At 39.6% G+C, this 17,421-nt stretch overlaps 1 protein-coding gene across 6 annotated transcripts in view; it reads left to right on the top strand.

Moving 5' to 3' along the window:
* The first annotated feature begins 7,514 nt into the window (after nucleotides 1–7,514).
* CFAP54 (cilia and flagella associated protein 54) overlaps nucleotides 7,515–17,421 on the top strand; it is a 157,628-nt gene continuing 147,721 nt past the window's right edge. For all 6 annotated transcript variants that reach the window (XR_006104082.1, XR_006104081.1, XM_042468528.1 and 3 more), the window contains exons 1-2: nucleotides 7,515–7,742; nucleotides 15,214–15,319. Coding sequence is in view for 4 of the 6 variants with exons in the window: in XM_042468528.1 (XP_042324462.1) it covers nucleotides 7,552–7,742; nucleotides 15,214–15,319 (297 nt within the window). In the remaining 2 variants the exon portion in view is untranslated. The remainder of the gene's footprint in view (nucleotides 7,743–15,213; nucleotides 15,320–17,421) is intronic.

Here is a 17,421-nt window from a genome sequence, read left to right as displayed (position 1 = left end):
GTCAGATGTTATCATGTTAGATATCCTTATAACAAAAAGACTCAATGCACTCTCAAATGAAAGACAAGACAATCAAAAGTTATATCCTATTATCTATACTAAAAATTAGCTTCGAAAAATCTTTGACATTGTTAAAAGCAGTGCATGTATTGCTATCTGATGTGCAAGAGTGGCAAATTCTTTTCCTTTTGTGTCAAGAACCAGTACTGTATTTGTGACCATTGACTGGGATTGTTAGTTTCTTACCTGAAAATTCTCTGTAGACTGGCAGCCAATGGCTTATGGATTGACACTGGTCTATGGACCACCACTGTGAATACCATTGATTTAAATCTCTCTGTTTTTCGGATGGATCTTGCCATTGACATCTTTATAATGAACAACTTGCTTTCCTAGTTGTACAGTCGGCCCTTCTTATACACGGATTTTTTATACACGGATTTAAGCATACACGTTTTGAAAATGTTCCAAAAAAGTATAAATTTACCTTGATGTTCCATTTTTTTATTAGGGACACCATTTTGCTATGCCATTATACTTAATGGGACTTGAGCATACATGGATTTTGTTATACACGGGGGATCTTGGAACCAAACCCCAGCGTATAACAAGGATCCACTGTAAAGGAAGCTGCCACCAGTGATAAACCAACTCTGTGGTACATGCTCTGGTAACCTCTTGTTTAGATTTCTGTAATGCACTCTACATGGGCTACCCTTTACCAAGCCCGGAAGCTTCAGTTAGTACAAAACATGGCAGCCAGACTGGTCACCGGCGCATCCAGGGTTGATCACATAACACCTATTCTGAAAAATCTTCACTGGCTGCCCATTCGCTTCCGAGCACAATACAAGGTGTTGGTTATTACCTATAAAGCCCTACATGGCTTGGGCCCGAGTTACTTGAGGAACCGCATCTCTCCACACAATCCGCCCCGCACACTCAGAACATCTGGGAAGAATCTGTTGGAAATTCCATCTTCCAAATATGTTTCCACATCCCAGATGGCCTTTTCAGTGGCGGCCCCATGGATTTGGAACAGTCTCCCCGAGGAGTTCTGTCTCATGACCCCCCTAGAAACATTTAAAAAGAGGCTTAAAACCTTTCTTTTTTGCCAAGCCTTCCCTCCCGAGAAATGAAGTTAAGCGCTCTTAATGCCATCGATTCTCTGCCTTACCCTGTGAATGATTGTGTTTTATATAATTGTATTACTTGTTTTTATCTATTTTTATGAGATGTTTGCAATAGTTTTATAGTCTGTAAACCATTTTGATCTATGGAAAAACGGTATACAAATAAAAATTATTATTATTATTATTATTATTATTATTATTATTAAGTTACTGTATCTAGTTTCTGTTTATTTCATATATGAATCCAACATGTAGTGCTTGTGGACCTCCATCCATAAAGAGGAATTTGTGAAATGTTGTATTCAGTGCGTGACATGCACTGCACTGAAGCAGGATGTGTGGTGGAGGTGGTTGAAAGTACCTGTCTGTCCACAATACTCAGCTTTGCAGTTCATAAATTGTGCAAGCCTGCTTTCTTTCCTCATACAGCAACCAAGTATGTTTTCCAGCAATTCTTCCTTCCTATGTGGGACTTGGAAAACACATGTCATTGTCCACGTGTGCTGCACAGTTCCTGTGAGCCTCTCCAGTTGCAGAGAGGATTGAAGTATCAGAAAAGAATAAAAGGGGGAGGGAATTACTGAAAACAACAATAAATGTTTCAGTTCAACTAGTATCATTTTCAGTAGGAGCTTTTCATAAAAATTTTAAAAATTTTAAAAATCTTCAAACCATTATCAAATAACTGTAAACAATTGATTACTATTTTAGTGAATACAATAAATATAAAACAATGTTACCTTTAAAATATCCAGGTTTTGTGGACATAATTACATGGCTGGACTGGAGCACTTTAAGTCTTGCCAAGTAAATAACATTTGTACAGTAATTGTTTTTATAGAACAGGGCTGGGATTAAAGGAAAAATGGCTCTAGGAAAATTTTAATGCCATGTTAGAAACCTATAGGTGACTGGGAATCCTGCAGATGTTATTGGACTGCAGATCCCATTATCTCTGATCACTGGAGTCAGGAGTGATGAGGTAATCCCCACCCCTTTTGGAATGACTCCATCCTTTGCAGATAAATAGCCTTTATCAGCATTTTACACTTTCTCTAACTAGGTGTCTTCCATATGTACTGGCCATGCTGGTTGGTGGGTGATGGGAATTCCAACACATTTGGAGGCACCCAGTTTGGGGGCTGAAGATCTATAAAATTCTGAGATTTTTATTAAAATAAATACGCACCGTAACATTGCTACTTACTTGCATTGTGATTTCTTCAGCTATAACCAACAACAGGAAAATAGTACTGTATCTTGGAAGCAGATTTGGTTCCATAAGAGTGAAGATTGTCCTGACTTACAGTGCAAATGAGGTCACGACTGTGAAGATTTAACACATTTAGACATATAACTTTGTTCAGATACAGAAAAAGACATTAGAGAAGAACCACTGTGAACAACTTGTTAAAAATATCTGGTCATTTTTTTACAATTATCCTGAATGATTACATTGCTACAGGGCAGATATTGAACTTGTAGTTATAATCCTGGTTCTGTGTTAACTCTACATACATGAGACAGAAGTACACAAAAATCAATATAGATGTATCAACAGTGAAAATACTATGATGATTTCTACCTAGCAGTAAAATTATTGAAGATACATGCATCGGCTTGTTTGTCCAGGAATTTACAAATAGAGCTAGTGTAGTGGAAGCTCACTGAGTGACCTTTGACAAGTCACATTCTCTCAGCCTTCAGAAGAAATCAAAGGCAAACTCCTGTACAAATTTTGCCAAGAAAACCTCATGACAGGTTGACCTTAAGATTGCCACAAGTCAGAAATGATGTAAAGTTACACAACAACATCAAAATGTTCATACTCGGGAAAGTGTCTTTTCCCCTGTCTTTTGGTACTTTAAGTCTCATAATACATAAAGTATAGCAATTATGGCCACTGGGCGTCCAATCTGGAGGATTCTGGGAATGAGAAAATTTTCTAAGGTTTGGTAAACATAGTGCAATTGTAAACACACACACACACACACACACACACACACACACAGTTGTCTCTCCTTATCCATGGGTTTTTTATTCATGGATTCAAGCATCCATGGTTTGAAAATATTTTTTAAAAGTATAAATTCCAAATAGCAAACATTGATTTTCCATTTTGCTCTGCCATTATATTTAATGGGACTTGAGCATCCACAGATTTTGTTATCCACAGGGATCCTGGAACCAAACCCCACCAGATAATAAGGTCCCACTATATATGAAAGTATGTCTAGTCTAAGATCAGACTGTTGTTCAGACAGTGGCTCCAACATGTTTATCGTAAATTAATCCCAAAATGAAGACATTCAGCCAAACAGACTTCGGTGACAATAACAGGAGCAAAATAGATGATGCTACCTTCCTTCCTTCCTTCCGTCCGCCCGTCCTTCCTTCTTTATTTTGCTATATAGATAATTTTTGGAAGGTGAATAGTCGGACAGCGAATCAAGTGCTGACTGTTATAATGTTTAATTTTACTTTTCTGTAGTTGACTTTAAAAAAAATGTTTTATCAAATTGCCTACTTTACAGTGTGGCTGCCTGAAACCAAATACATAACAACAAAGTGTATCTTACAATACATATCAATGTATGTCACTGCATATATGCAAATACCAGACATGAGAAAGGTTAACCATTTGATCAGAAATATTGTAATTTGATTTTCAAAAATCAATTTAAAAAGCAAGTTATTCTTTTTAAAGCAATTTTAAAAAGGAATGGGGAATACATAATTCTAAGAAGCTGCTGGATTTCAGTTCCCATAAGCCTCAGACTGCATTGTCAATGGTCAGGAGTAAGGGGTATTGTATAGTTCAATGTCTCTACCCTGGAATGAAACATTACGGTTTTAGTACATGTTTATTATATATACACTAAATTTTTAAAGAAACTACTAAAAAGATTACACACTGTCAGCTTTGGCTGCCAAGACGGAAAAGCTCCAGGCCTAATTTCTTCTCTGAATATGCAATCTTTGCTTTGAGCAGAAAGTATGTCATTTATTATATACATCAACTGAGGTAGCTGCATGAATGTTTCAGCAAAATGTATTACAATGACCAATGCACAGATTTGCTCAGTCACTTTCCATCAGCTGTTGTGAAAGATAAGTGAAGCTGAAAACTATGCCAGAATAAATTTGGATGTTATGGATTTGTTGTGGTTCTTGGCCCAAATAATTGTTCATAACCATCAGGTTTCTGTGCATCACATTTGTTCTAGGATTCTTGCATGCATAATAGATTGACCATAAGTTGTATCATGTGAAGTCAAAGGCTTTCATGGCTGGCATGCATGGTTTTTTGTGGATTTTTCAGGCTATGGGGCGGTGTTCTGGAAGAGCTTATTCCTGACGTTTCGCCAGCATCTGTGGTTGGCATCTTCAGAGAATGCTGGCATAGGAGTGAGTGGGTTATATGTGTGACCCTTGGTTGAGAGGAGGTGATTTGTATGTTAATTTCTGTGTTGGTGTGTTGTTCAATGGTAAGGCTTCAGGATGTCTAATTAATTAGTGTTCCATTGTCTGCTGGGAAAATTCCCTAACCCTGGGTGGTTTTCATTTGCACCTGCATTTCATTTGTCTTGATTTTGGTATTTTAAAGGATTTCTTCTTTCCTGTTGAAGTTGTCTAGGTGTTTGTGGATTTCAGTGGCTTTCAATGGCCACAAACACCTGGACAATTTCAACAGGAAAGAAGAAACCCTTAAAATAAACAAAGTGTGGATACCAGTCTTGAAAGATATTAAAATCAAGACCCAGCAAAATGCAGATGAAAACCACCCAGGGTCAGGGGGGTATCCCAGCAGACAATGGATCACTAATTCAGTAGCCACATATCCTCCTTCCATATTCTCTCACCCTGAGGCCTTGCCATTGAACAACAGACCAACACAGAGATTAACATGCAAATCGCTTCTTCTCAACCAAGTATATATACCCCACTCTCTTCCATTCGAGCATTCTCTGAAGATGCCAGCCACAGATGCTGGTGAAACATCAGGAATAAACTCTTCCAGAACATACCCTCCCGATTTGCTGCAGAGAAACTAGTCCCTAATAGATTAAGATTATTTATCTGATGTCCCCAACTGTTTTTATATACAGTGGTACCTCGGGATACGAAATACCCAGGTTACGAAATTTTCGGGATACGAAAAAATCCCATTGGAAAACATTGTTCCGGGTTACGAATGTTTTTTCGGGTTACGAAAAAACTTTTGGTGCTTTTCGGCGCTATTTTACACGGAATCGCGGCTTTTCCCCATTAGCGCCTATGGCAATTCGGCTTACGAAGGCTTTTCGAGTTACGAACGGTGCCGCGGAACGAATTAATTTCGTAACCCGAGGCACCACTGTACTGTTTTTAAAATTTTAGACTGTATTAATTGTAACAGATGATATATTGTACTATGACATGGGTCATACAGTTTTATTGTGTGTGAACCGCTTTGATCTGTAGGAAAAGCAGTATATAAATAAAAAGTTTATTTATTATTTATTTATTATTTATGGCCACATAGCCTGAAAAACCCACAAAAAACGTAGGTTGGATCCTTTATTTTTCAAATGAAAAGCATGTTACTAGTTAGTTCACCTGACAATCTACTTCTGAACTGGCCTGTGGTATTGGGACTTGAACCAACAGTATCTTCCAAGCTATAGCAGGTTCCTAGCCTTATGTTATTCCCTAATAAATTTAGCGGTGTAGTGCTTTGAGTGTTAGATTATGAACCTAGAGACCAGGGTTTGATTCCCTGCTCAGGCATGGAGACCAACTGGGTGATCATGGGTGAATCACATACTCTCAGCCCCAGAAAACCTCATCATAGGTTTGCCTTAGGGTCATTGTCCATTGGAAATGACTTGAAGCCACAAGAACAACAAGAATTCAAAAACATAGCCGTGTTAGTCTGGAAAATCAGTATGCAAAGGGATCATGTAGCATCTTTGAGATTAACTGAGGACCAAAATATACTGCAGAAACATAGTTTTTTGTGGGTTTTTCAGGCTATGTGGCCATGTTCTAGAAGAGTTTCTTCCTGATGTTTCATCAGCATCTGTGGCTGGCATTTTAGGGGAATTCTCTGAAGATGCCAGCCACAGATGCAGGTGAAACGTCAGAAACAAACTCTTCTAGAACATGGCCACATAGCCTGAAAAACCCTAAAAAAACCATGGATACCAGCCATGAAAGACTTCGACTTCACACTGCAGAAACAATCCAGTTTGAGACCATTTTAACTGCCCTGTCTCAGTGCTAGGGACTTTTGGGAACTGTCGTTTTGTCAGAGAAAATTCTAGTGCCAAGACCAACTACAATTTCCCAAGGGCTCCCTAGCATTGGGCCAGGGCAGTTAAAGTGGTCTCAAATCTGGATTATTCCAATGAGGAAACTAATAGGCAAACAAGGATAGAATACCCTGAGAATGGCACGTGTGATTAAGATGGTAGAATGTCATATTTTGTAATAATTTATTTATTTACAGTATTTATACCCCGCTCTTCAGCCCTAAAGGCTCTCAGAGCAGCTTACAAATAGTCATTCAGATGGTTCCCTGCCCTCAGGTTTACGCTCTAAAAAGATTTGTCAGTTTGTCAATCCAATTCTGTCGATTTGATAGTCTTCCGACAGGCGAAGGTGTTTTTATTTGAACAGGCCTTTTGAGATCTTGCAGGCTTGGTTTTATTGGGGGATGGCGGGGTTGGTTTTAAGATTATTATTTTTAACTTTGTATATTTTTTAAATTTTATATTTGCAACTTTTAAAATATTTTTTCAGTTTTAATTGTACAATTTTAATTGTCGTTTTAATGTGTTTTATATACGCCATCAGCCGCCTTATACTCTGTACAAGAGCTCTATTAAACAAAATGCTCCCCTTCCTTGATTACGATTGTTATGCTGCTTACGATCCCTATGTAATTTTAGTATTTTATTGATCGCAGTTTGTATTCGCATGGATCCATTTTATTGGATGTAATCCCTCCTTGATCCGCAGGGAGAGGTGGGAAATATAAATAAACTATTTATTATTATTATTATTTATTAAAAAATAAAAATAAATAAATGTGAAGTGTTTTTTAAAAAAATCAATAAATATTAAAACAAAACACAGGCTTATTCCTGCTGCAGTGTGCTTTGGACCTTGGTCACACTCAAAATGGAGGACACTCAAAATGAAATGGAGCACAGTTTGAGGGGAAGTGGGTGAAAGGAAGACCTCCTGTGTTGGAGTCTGAGTGACCACTGAAGTGCGCAGGCGCAGGGAAGGCCCCGCCCATCTCCATTGCATACCCCTCCCCTTCCCCTTGGCTCCGCCCCTTTAGACCCGCCCCCGCCGCTCTGTTTCCTAGCAACCGTCCGCGTGCCTCTTCTTCTCAGGCAGGAGGAGGCCTTGAGCGAGGGGCCGCAACATGGCTGTGGTCCCCAAGCCCCGCTCGCGCTCCCCGCCTCTGCCTCCGCCGCCGCCCGCCATCTTCTATGGCCCCCTGGAGCCAGGGAACCCGGTGGTCGAGAGCTTCGAGAGCGACCTGGGCGCCTGCCTGGGCTTCTTGCGACGGAAACGGGAAGCGAGCTCAAAGGAGCAGGAGCTCCACCGCAGAGGGTAAAAGAAACGCCCAGCGCTGGGATGGAGAACCGGGGAGTCAGGGGCTGCAGCTACACTGCAGCACTTAACCCGGTTTGACAGCGCTTTAACTCTTTTCTGGCTCAAGGCTATGGAGTTCTGGGAGCTGGAGTTTGTTGTGGGGCCCAGAGCCAAGCGGGGTATAAATAAACATTATTATATTATTATCATTACGTTTATTTAATTTAATAATAATAAAATAATAATTATAATAATTATTATTCTGGATATAAATAAACATAATAATCATAATGTTTATATGTTTATTTATAAACAAGCATTATTACTACTATTATGTTTATTTAATAATAATAAAATTATTTTTATTATACATATAAACAATAATAACATTATTTATATGTTTATTTATAAATAAACATATCTATTTTATTTAATAATAAAATTATTATTATTGTTCTGGGTATAAATAAACAGAATAATAATAATAATGCTTATATGTTTATAAATAAGCATTATTATTATTATTATTATTATTTAATAATAATAAAATATTATTATTATTATTCTGGGTATAAATAAACATAAATAAAATAATGTTTATTTATATGTTTATTTATAAATAAACATCACCATCATTATTATTTATATAATAATAATTGATAATAATAATTTTTATTTTTATTTCCCACCTCTTCCCAAGGATTGAAGCGGGATTACATCATTAAAATAATACAACACAAATACAAACAGACAGTCTATAAAATACTAATACTGAATTACAACATTCCTATTAGTCCTTCAAAATATACAATCATCGGATGATCGGGGTGGATTTATTTATATTCCGCTTTTTCACAGGGAATCAATGCAGATCACAAGAGTAAAATGACACAGCATACAATTAAAATTGCAATTAAAAAGAAAGATCCCCCAAACCCAGCCCTCTCTCCAGTCGCAAAAGCATAAGTCCAAGCCATAAAATAGGATTAAACAGCAGCTAATATAAAAATGCCAATACAAGCATAATAATAATAATAATAATAATAATAATAAGCTTGTGGGTGAATTGTGCAGGAAAGGTTAATCTATAGGAGACGATAACCTTTCCTATAGGAGAGAGAGGGCAGGGATGGTGATATCGGTATCAATATAAATATCAATGTTAGGAGCAGTAGAAATAACAGCAACAGTAATAGTAGTAGCAGGGGGAGGCAGGTCAAGGAGGCTGATCTGGGAAGGCCTGTCGGAAGAAATGTCTTGATTGCCTTTTTAAAGGTCTCCAAGGTGGTAAGATGATGGAGCTCGTCTGGCAGGTTATTCCAGAGCCTGGGAGCAGCAGATGAAAAGGTCCTTTGGGTCACCACAGACAACCTAGTCTTCTTAGTTTGTAGCAGATTCTTCCCAGAGGACCGAAGTGTGTGGGGTGCATTATATGGAAGGAGGCGCTCCCGCATGTAGTCTGGATCCAAGCCATGTAGGGCTTTAAAGGGTAAAAGCAACACCTTGCCTGGAAACTGATAGGCAGCCAGTGGAGAGATTTTAGGACAGGTGTAATATGGGCAGTTCTTGGTGTGCCCATAACCAACCTGGCTGCCATGTTTTGTACCAATTGAAGTTTCCGAACTTGGCACAAGGATAGCCCCATGTAAAGCACATTGCAGAAATCAAGCCGAAATCAAGTGTTGCCGAAATCAAGCTGTGTTTGTACAACTGCTTCAAGATCTCGTCTTTGTAGGAAGAGGGCGCAGCCGGTGTATCAGCCATAGCTGATACCAAGTGCTCCTGACTGTTGCATTCACCTCTACTGAATCTCTTCCGGTAGACTATTCCACAATTTAGGGGCCGCAGCAATGAATGCTCTTGGGAAGTTGTGATTAATCTAGTGTTGTAATATTCCAATAAATTCTTCCCGGATGTTCTGCGTGTGAGGGGCAGATTATGTAGGGAGAGGCGTTCCCTCAAGTAACCTGGGCCTGAGCCATGTAGGGCCTTAAAGGTAATAACCAACACCTTGTACTGCCCCCAGAAGCTAATTGGCAGCCAGTGAAGAGATTTCAGCACCGGTGTTATATGGTCAGACCTAGGTGTCTTAGTGACCAGTCTGGCTGCAGCATTTTGAACCAACTGAAGCTACCAAACTTGGTACAAGGGTAGCCCCAAGTAGAGCACAATACAGAAGTCTAACCGAGAGATTACCAGTGCATGTACCACTGCTTCAAGGTTCTTTTGGTCCAGGTAGGGATGCAGTTGGCATATCAACCCAAGCTGATACCAAGCACACCTGGCCATTGCATCTACTTGAGATGACAAGTGTAGAGATGGATCCAGGAGCACTCCCAAACTGCAAACATCATCCTTTAGGGGAAGTGTGACCCCATCCAGGACTGGTTGTTGTTGTTGTTGTTGTTGTTGTTGTTGTTATTATTATTATTATTAAGGGTATAAATAAACAAACATAATGATAATAATATTGTTTATTTATACTACTACTACTACTACTAATAATAATAATCTGGGAATTGTAGCTTGTGTGGCACCACTAAGAGGACCCCTCTGAGAGGAGAGAAAAGCTGTGGTGCGTCAGTGAACTGAATTTCTCAGAATTCGCTAGCTCTGAGCTGTGGCAGTTAAAGGTCCAAAACACACTGCAGGGATAGTCCAATTTGAGACCGTTTTAACTGCCCTGGCTCAGTGCTAGAGAATTCTGGGAACTGTAATCTATTGTGGCACTAGAGCTATCTCTGACAGAGAAGGCTAAATGTCTTACAAGACATCAGTTCCCTCAGTTCCCTAGCAAGGAGCCAAGGCAGTTAAAGCGGTCTCAAACTGGATTATTTCTGCAGTGTCCTTTGGACCTTTAATGGCCATGACTCAGTGCTAGGGAATTCTGGGAGTTATAGCTGGTTGTGGCACCAGAGTTTTGGTCTCCTCTCGGGGTCCTCTCAAGAGCTTTGCTCTGGTGCCACAACCAACTATATTTCCCAGAATTCCATAGCACTGAGCCATAGCAGCTAAAGCGGGGTCAAATTGGATTATTCCTGCAGTGTGGATGCAGTCCATGCAATGGAATTCTGGGAACTGTAGTTTGTAGGGGCATAAGAGCTCCTCTTCATTAATGGCAAAGGAGCCCTATACCAAAGAGATGGTGGCTGCAGAACTGAGTAGTTACCTGAAAATATGTGTCAATTTCAATTTATTTAGTGCCATTGACTGGTACTTTTGTAAACAATAAACAAGAATTTTGTATTCAAACTGTAAACTCATTTCTTGGGGGGGAGGGGAAGAGCTGGATATATTTGGTCACACAAACTGTCTTGGTCAATCATAGTTTCCCAGCCCTCTGAAAAATCCATACCATCTCACACAGCTCCTTGAAGATTCATGACTAGGGTCACAACTTGCATCTCTCTCTGTATTGTGTTATACTGTACTAGATTCCACTCCTACATAGAATCATAGAGTTGGAAGAGACAATTACCTTCCAAGGGCTATCCAGTCCCACCCCATTCTGCAGTGCAGGAATACACAACCAAAGCAACAAAACAGCTAACACTAATATACGTATTAAAAACAATTCAAGTATATCAACAACTCATAGAAATATAGAGTTAGAAGAGACCCCAAGGGCCACCTAGTCCAACCGCCTTCTGCCATGCAGGAACTCACAATCAAAGCACCCCAAAAGGTGACCATCCAGCCTCTGTTTAAAAACCTCCAAAGGAAACCCCACCACTCTCTGAGGGAGTGTTTTCCCCTGTCAAACAGCTTTTGCTGTCAGGAAGTTCCTCCTAATGTTTAGAGAGAATCTCTTTTCCTATACTTTGAATCCATTGTTCTGGATCCTGTTCTCTGGAGCAACAGAAAACAAGCTTGCTCCATCCTCAATATGACATCCCTTCAAATGGTTATACAAGGCTATCATATCACTTCTTAATGGTCTCTTCTCCAGGCTAAACATACCCAGCTCTCTAAGATGTTCCTCATAGGGCTTCGTGGTTTCCAGACCTTTCACCAGCTACGATCTTAAATCTGTGCTTAAATCTGTGGTTTTAATGTCACTCTTATCAGGACATCTGAAGAAGTCGATTGATATCCAGGAAAGCTTATGTGGGAATAGATCAATTAGTCCTAAAGGTGCTGCCAGATTCCTCTCCCTCTTTTCCTTTTTATATTGTTTTTATAAGCATCATTTCAGTAAGATTTTCCATGTCAGCTACTGAATGATGAGTAGAATGTCATGATCTTTAAATCTTTTCTTTTGAAAGATTGTAACACAGCCTGGAAGGCCTTCTTAGAAGAGCTAGCAAAATATTTGCAATACAGTACGTGCAAAATAAGAGATGAATCAACACCTGGCCATTGTGTCCATCAAGGCTTCTGACAGAAGATTAACACTACTTCACTTTTGTCCAATACACCAAATTAGATTGTTAATCTCACATTCTATTTATGCAAGGAAACGTCTGTTTTTTAAAATCTTTTTCCTAAGTCAAATGTTACTACAACTGGCTTGCTTAAGCAACTAATGTACTTCTAAGAATTATTTATTGTTATGAGTTTAATAATACAGATGTTGTTAAACCATCAGTAATAGTAGGGACTCAGCATGCTGTAGTGCTTTGAGCACTGGACCAGCCTTTGAATCCCTGCTCAGCCATGGAAACTCACAGGGTGACCTTGAGTAGGTCACACAATCTCAGCCTCAGAGGAAGTCAAATGCAAACTCCTGGAAAAAATCTTGCCAAGAAAACCCCATGATACATTTGTCTAAGGGTTGCCATAAATTAGAAATAACCTGAAAGTACACAACAACAAAGTTTAACAACATCATGCTTCCTCTGTGATTAAAAAAATTCAGAGAATTGGTGTGTATTTTTTCCTATCTATGAAAGAAGAAACTTGGTTGTTTTTTCAGGTCTTTGACATACTGTATTTTATCTTCCACTCTTATACTGGCAGTTTGGTCATGTAACTAGTTATTTGCATGAATAAGCTGGTGCTCACAGTAATGTCTGCTACAGCACCTTCAGTTTGTCCTTCACTAATGAGTACTTGAAATTATAAGGGACCACATCCCAAGATCCTGATGATAGCTTGTTAGGATTCCCAGATATTTTAGCCAAAAATTTGTTCTTTTGTAACTTGAATGTCTTATTAATCATTTGAGTTACAGAAGCATACAATTTTTTTGGCTTTTTGGAAGCAGTTTATAAAGATCCTCCCCATATTAAACCCAAAGAAGATCTTTTTATACATTATCATTGGCATCTTGGGATTTTGTTGCTTTTTTTGTTATCCAAGACAACACACACAATAAAAAAGGCCTTCTAACTTCTTTCTGTGATCAATGAAACACAGGCGCGGGACAGACTGCCCCAAAAGAGTGGCCTGCTGGCGGCCTATTTCCCTCCAGAGGGACATTGCAGCCGCCAGACCGCACAGTGTCCATCTGAAGTAAAAAGGACCTGGAAAAACTGGGTTCATTTTGTGCCGCTGGGCGGACATCACAAATGCGCCAATGGCGCACTCATTACGTAAGCGACGCACAGTGATGTGCGGACGCTGTGCATCGCTTACATAAGAATGGCGGCCCCCGTGTGGACTGGATGCTGGCACGTACTAGAGTCAGGGAACATACAGTTGGTGCATGGTCCCTAACCCTAGTACTGTATCGCCACTGCCACGCCACATTTGGGCCGTCTGTTTCGGCACACAGATCACCTTTCCCACATTCAGCCTTTGAAATGTTATTTTCTAATCAATAATAGAACTTATGAGAGCCAGTGTGGTGTAGTGGTTTGAGTGTTGGATTATGACTCTGCAGACCATCGTTTGAATCTGTGCTCAACCACCCAGCCTCAGAGGAAAACAAATGCAAACTCCTGAACAAATCTTGCCAAGAAAACCTATGATAGGTCCACTTTAGTCCCATTTAGGGATGTCATATTACTTGAAAGCACATAGCAACTAACTTTGGAACTTGTAGAGGTTACAGCTCCTTACAGCTATAAGAAAATAATGGTATCTAGAGGATGATTTCCATCCTTCTCAACGATATCTATCTATCTATCTATCTATCTATCTATCTATCTATCTTGCTGAGAAGGATGGAAATCATCCTTCTTGCTGAGAAGGATGGAATATATATCTAGATATCATTGGGTGTGTGTGTGTGTGTATATACATACATATATATATATGGGCTATATGTAATCAGGCCCCCAATGATCACTGAGTAGTTTCCCTGATGGTCTTGCTGGAATTGTGATGTTAATGATTGCTGTAACATCTTCACGATCCCATCTCCTCCAAGAGGTTTCAGGATCCACAGTCTAAGCCATTCTGCACCTGTGCATTGTTCTTCTCCTCACTAATGTACGTACTTCCTTTTCAGCAAAGAGACTGGGTGCAGCAATGTCATTTCCTGACTGCTTTTTAAAAATTATTGGTGGGGAAAATGGAATAATGCTGTGCTTCAGCTACAGTTCTTAGGATCAATGGGGCTCCAATACTGGCAATTTCCCTGATTTGTGGGGATGGTGGTCTGGATTGGATCCCCCTCGAATTGGAATGACTGTATATCAGTTTTGATTTCAGTGTTCAACAGTGTTTTTAGTTCCCTGAAATGGTTTACTCCTTTTGACATTTTTGTCTTCTGATTTAGTCCCCCCCCCCCCGTCTTCTGATTTAGTAATTGTTCCTGTCCCATGAAATTTCCTCATTGTAATTCACTGATTTTATCTAAAACATTGAAGTTTTATAGAATAAACATCTTTAAGTTGTTTTGGTGGCTAAAGTCATTAGACCAATATATTAAATAAAGAAAAATGTATTTATTAATGCTCAAGTCAAGCCCATTTCAAATTTCTTATGTAAAAGGTTGTGGTTTTTTATGTGGGATAGGAATGGTGCATCCCTTTAGCCAGTGGTTCTCAACCTTTGGCTCTCCTAATATTTTGGACTTCAACTCCCAGAAGTCTCAGTCAGCTTGTCCAAATGATCAGGGATTCTGGGAGCTGAAGTCTAGAATGCCTGGAGGACCCAGGGTTTAGAACCACTGCTTTAGATGTTTCTGGACTACAGTTACCATCATCGCTCATCAACATAGTCATTGGTGAGGGATGGTAACAATTGCAGTCTAGCAACATCTAGATGGCTGCATGGTTCCCACAGTTGTGTTATATGATTTATAGAGCAGTCTGCCTACTGAGGGTGGGAGGAGGCAAAGATAAAGAAACCAGTTTTCCAAAGCCCTGGCAGTTTGAGTCAGGAAGGGGAAAAGAGAGGGAGGACCTATGTTTTCCCTCTTTATTCTTTTCTCAGCATTTCTTTTTCCATGTTGTCATTTCTACTCCCTGGGAACTCTAGGAACCAGTGGAAGGGAAATCGTTGAACATTTAATTTTGGAGGTTTCACGGAATTTTGAAAGAGAATGTAAATTTCCTCCTATTTTTAAAACCTCTAATTGTCTATGTTGATTTTTATTTAGGGTAACTACATTGTTTAATATTTGGAGTAACTACAAGGCTCGATTCCCAGATTGGTATTACAATGAAAAGCTTGTCAAAGTTGGTGATCAACTTGTGGAAATGAAAGTAAGTGATATTCCTGAGGAATCATTTTTAACATACACCCCACCCCCCCTTCTGTGTGCCTTTTATGATTATCTAAGACCCGGTACAGACGTGCCTCGACACATGTCTTAATGAAGTGCTAGGGGCATCGCTTACAGACGCCCTGTAACCCTAGCACGTATTCCATATGTCAAAATGGCAGTGCCCTATACAGATGGGTGCCACCATTTTGACGTGATGGACGCTTAGTGTTCACATGCCATGCTGCAATACTGATGTTGCAAGTGTGCCATTGGTGCACTGCGGCATCAGTATCATGCCGCAAAAAGAGCCCCCTTTTTCGGGTTCTTTTTCCACCAGCGGGAAACCGTGCAGTTAGTCCGCTGTGTTTTTCCCTCGGTGGAAAACTAGGCCCCAAGTAGACTGCCCTTTTGGGGCTGTCTGTACCGGGCCATAGTTTTGGTGAAAAGGTTTAAACCCCATTCTGATGTATAATAGCCCCAATTCAGATTTGGTCCTCCTGTTTACTATTTTTAAAAGTTTTATGGACTTGAAAATGATAACTTAGACATCACCTATAATTTGGCCCTTACTTTTTAACATACCACAATATCATTGTTACTATTTTGGAGTCTGGTAAACATAGTAGTTTAAATGCATGAGCAAAAATACTAATACCAATATTGGATAGCTTATTGTGGTAATGGAGAGTTGGACAGCATGGAAATAGTGTGAACTGCATGAAATGTGGTGTGTGAAGCTGTACAAGGAAGGGGAATGAATGAAAATCTCCCTCCCCACAGGAGTTGAAGTCTCTGCTGAAAACATGGTCCATTCTATGAAAGTAGGGAGCTCTTCTGTTTGCCCACTAAATATAATGTAGAACATGTTATGCCTTTATGTCAGTGACTACATTGGAAGACAGCTCTGGACACCAGTGTTCACTTCTCTGGTTGGCCATGGAAGTCCACTGGATGACCTCAGGTGGGCTGCATGAAGGCTGCATGTGGCCCTCCACAGGTTCCCTTTGTTAAAATGTTTCAAAATATTTCATTTTCTTCACTTAAGAATTAAAGAGCCATGGCCTCAACTACTTGACCTCTTTTTCCTCGATATAGTGGCTTTTGCCTTTGCTGCCATGACCTTTCCTCCACTTTTGCCATTGCTGCTGTGTCTGCTGTTGCTTTGTTCACTGAAGCTTTGCCCTCCTTTCTTCCCTTATAGCAGAATTTTCTCCTCCATTCTGAGTTTAATTGCAATTAAATTTCTGTTACTGGTATTTTCTTTTTTCTATTCTCTCTCCCCCTTTAACAAAATCATGTCTCCCCCTCTCCTGATTGCTCGCATTTGCCTCTGCAGTTGTCTCTTCCCTGACTTTCACAAATAGTACATTTTTCACTCTTATAGGACTGAATACCGATAACAATTTCTCCTGGAAGACACTGGCTCTCTATATGTACCACACTCACTAGGCTGCTGGTGGGGCTGCTGATGCTTTGCCTTCTGGGGGGATTAATGGGAGCTAGAAAAAGGATGTCAAATACATGGATAAGATAAAAGGTGGAAGGATCATGGAAGTGCACTGTAAATTTAAAAGGAGTATATTGTAACATTAAATATAAAAGGGGTATAAAGTAAAATTAAGAATAACAAGGCCAAGTGATAAATAAAAGGTGAAAATACACTATTTGTAGTAATTGCAGGGGGGAAATATGAAGGAAATATTAAGTGAAGTGAAATAGTTTAGTAACTCCAAAAACAAATGATTTTTCTACTAATAGATCTTGGTCATGGTGTTACCCCAAAAGAAAGATAGGGTAGGGTCAAAGAATTGCACAGTTATATTTAGACGGATGTTAAAGGTAAGACTGTGTTCTTGATTTATGGTGAGAACAATGAAGATATACAACCCTTTTTTGGTCTGCCCCTTATCTCTGGCATCCCCCTCTGCATTCCCAGTTGATTGCTCAACGTCAGAACTGCCCTTTGATCCAAAAGAAGTTGCCTGTCCCACTGTTGATGGTAATGCTCATGATCTATGAGCTTCTGATTCAGCAACAAAGTAACATTCCAGCAGATTATGCTGAAAGCAATTGTGTCCATGAACTTCTGTTTTTTGACTG

Source organism: Sceloporus undulatus, chromosome 5 (genome assembly GCF_019175285.1).
Source record: "Sceloporus undulatus isolate JIND9_A2432 ecotype Alabama chromosome 5, SceUnd_v1.1, whole genome shotgun sequence".
In the NCBI taxonomy this organism is placed as follows: domain Eukaryota; kingdom Metazoa; phylum Chordata; class Lepidosauria; order Squamata; family Phrynosomatidae; genus Sceloporus; species Sceloporus undulatus.
This window is presented reverse-complemented; position numbering and strand designations above follow the sequence as displayed.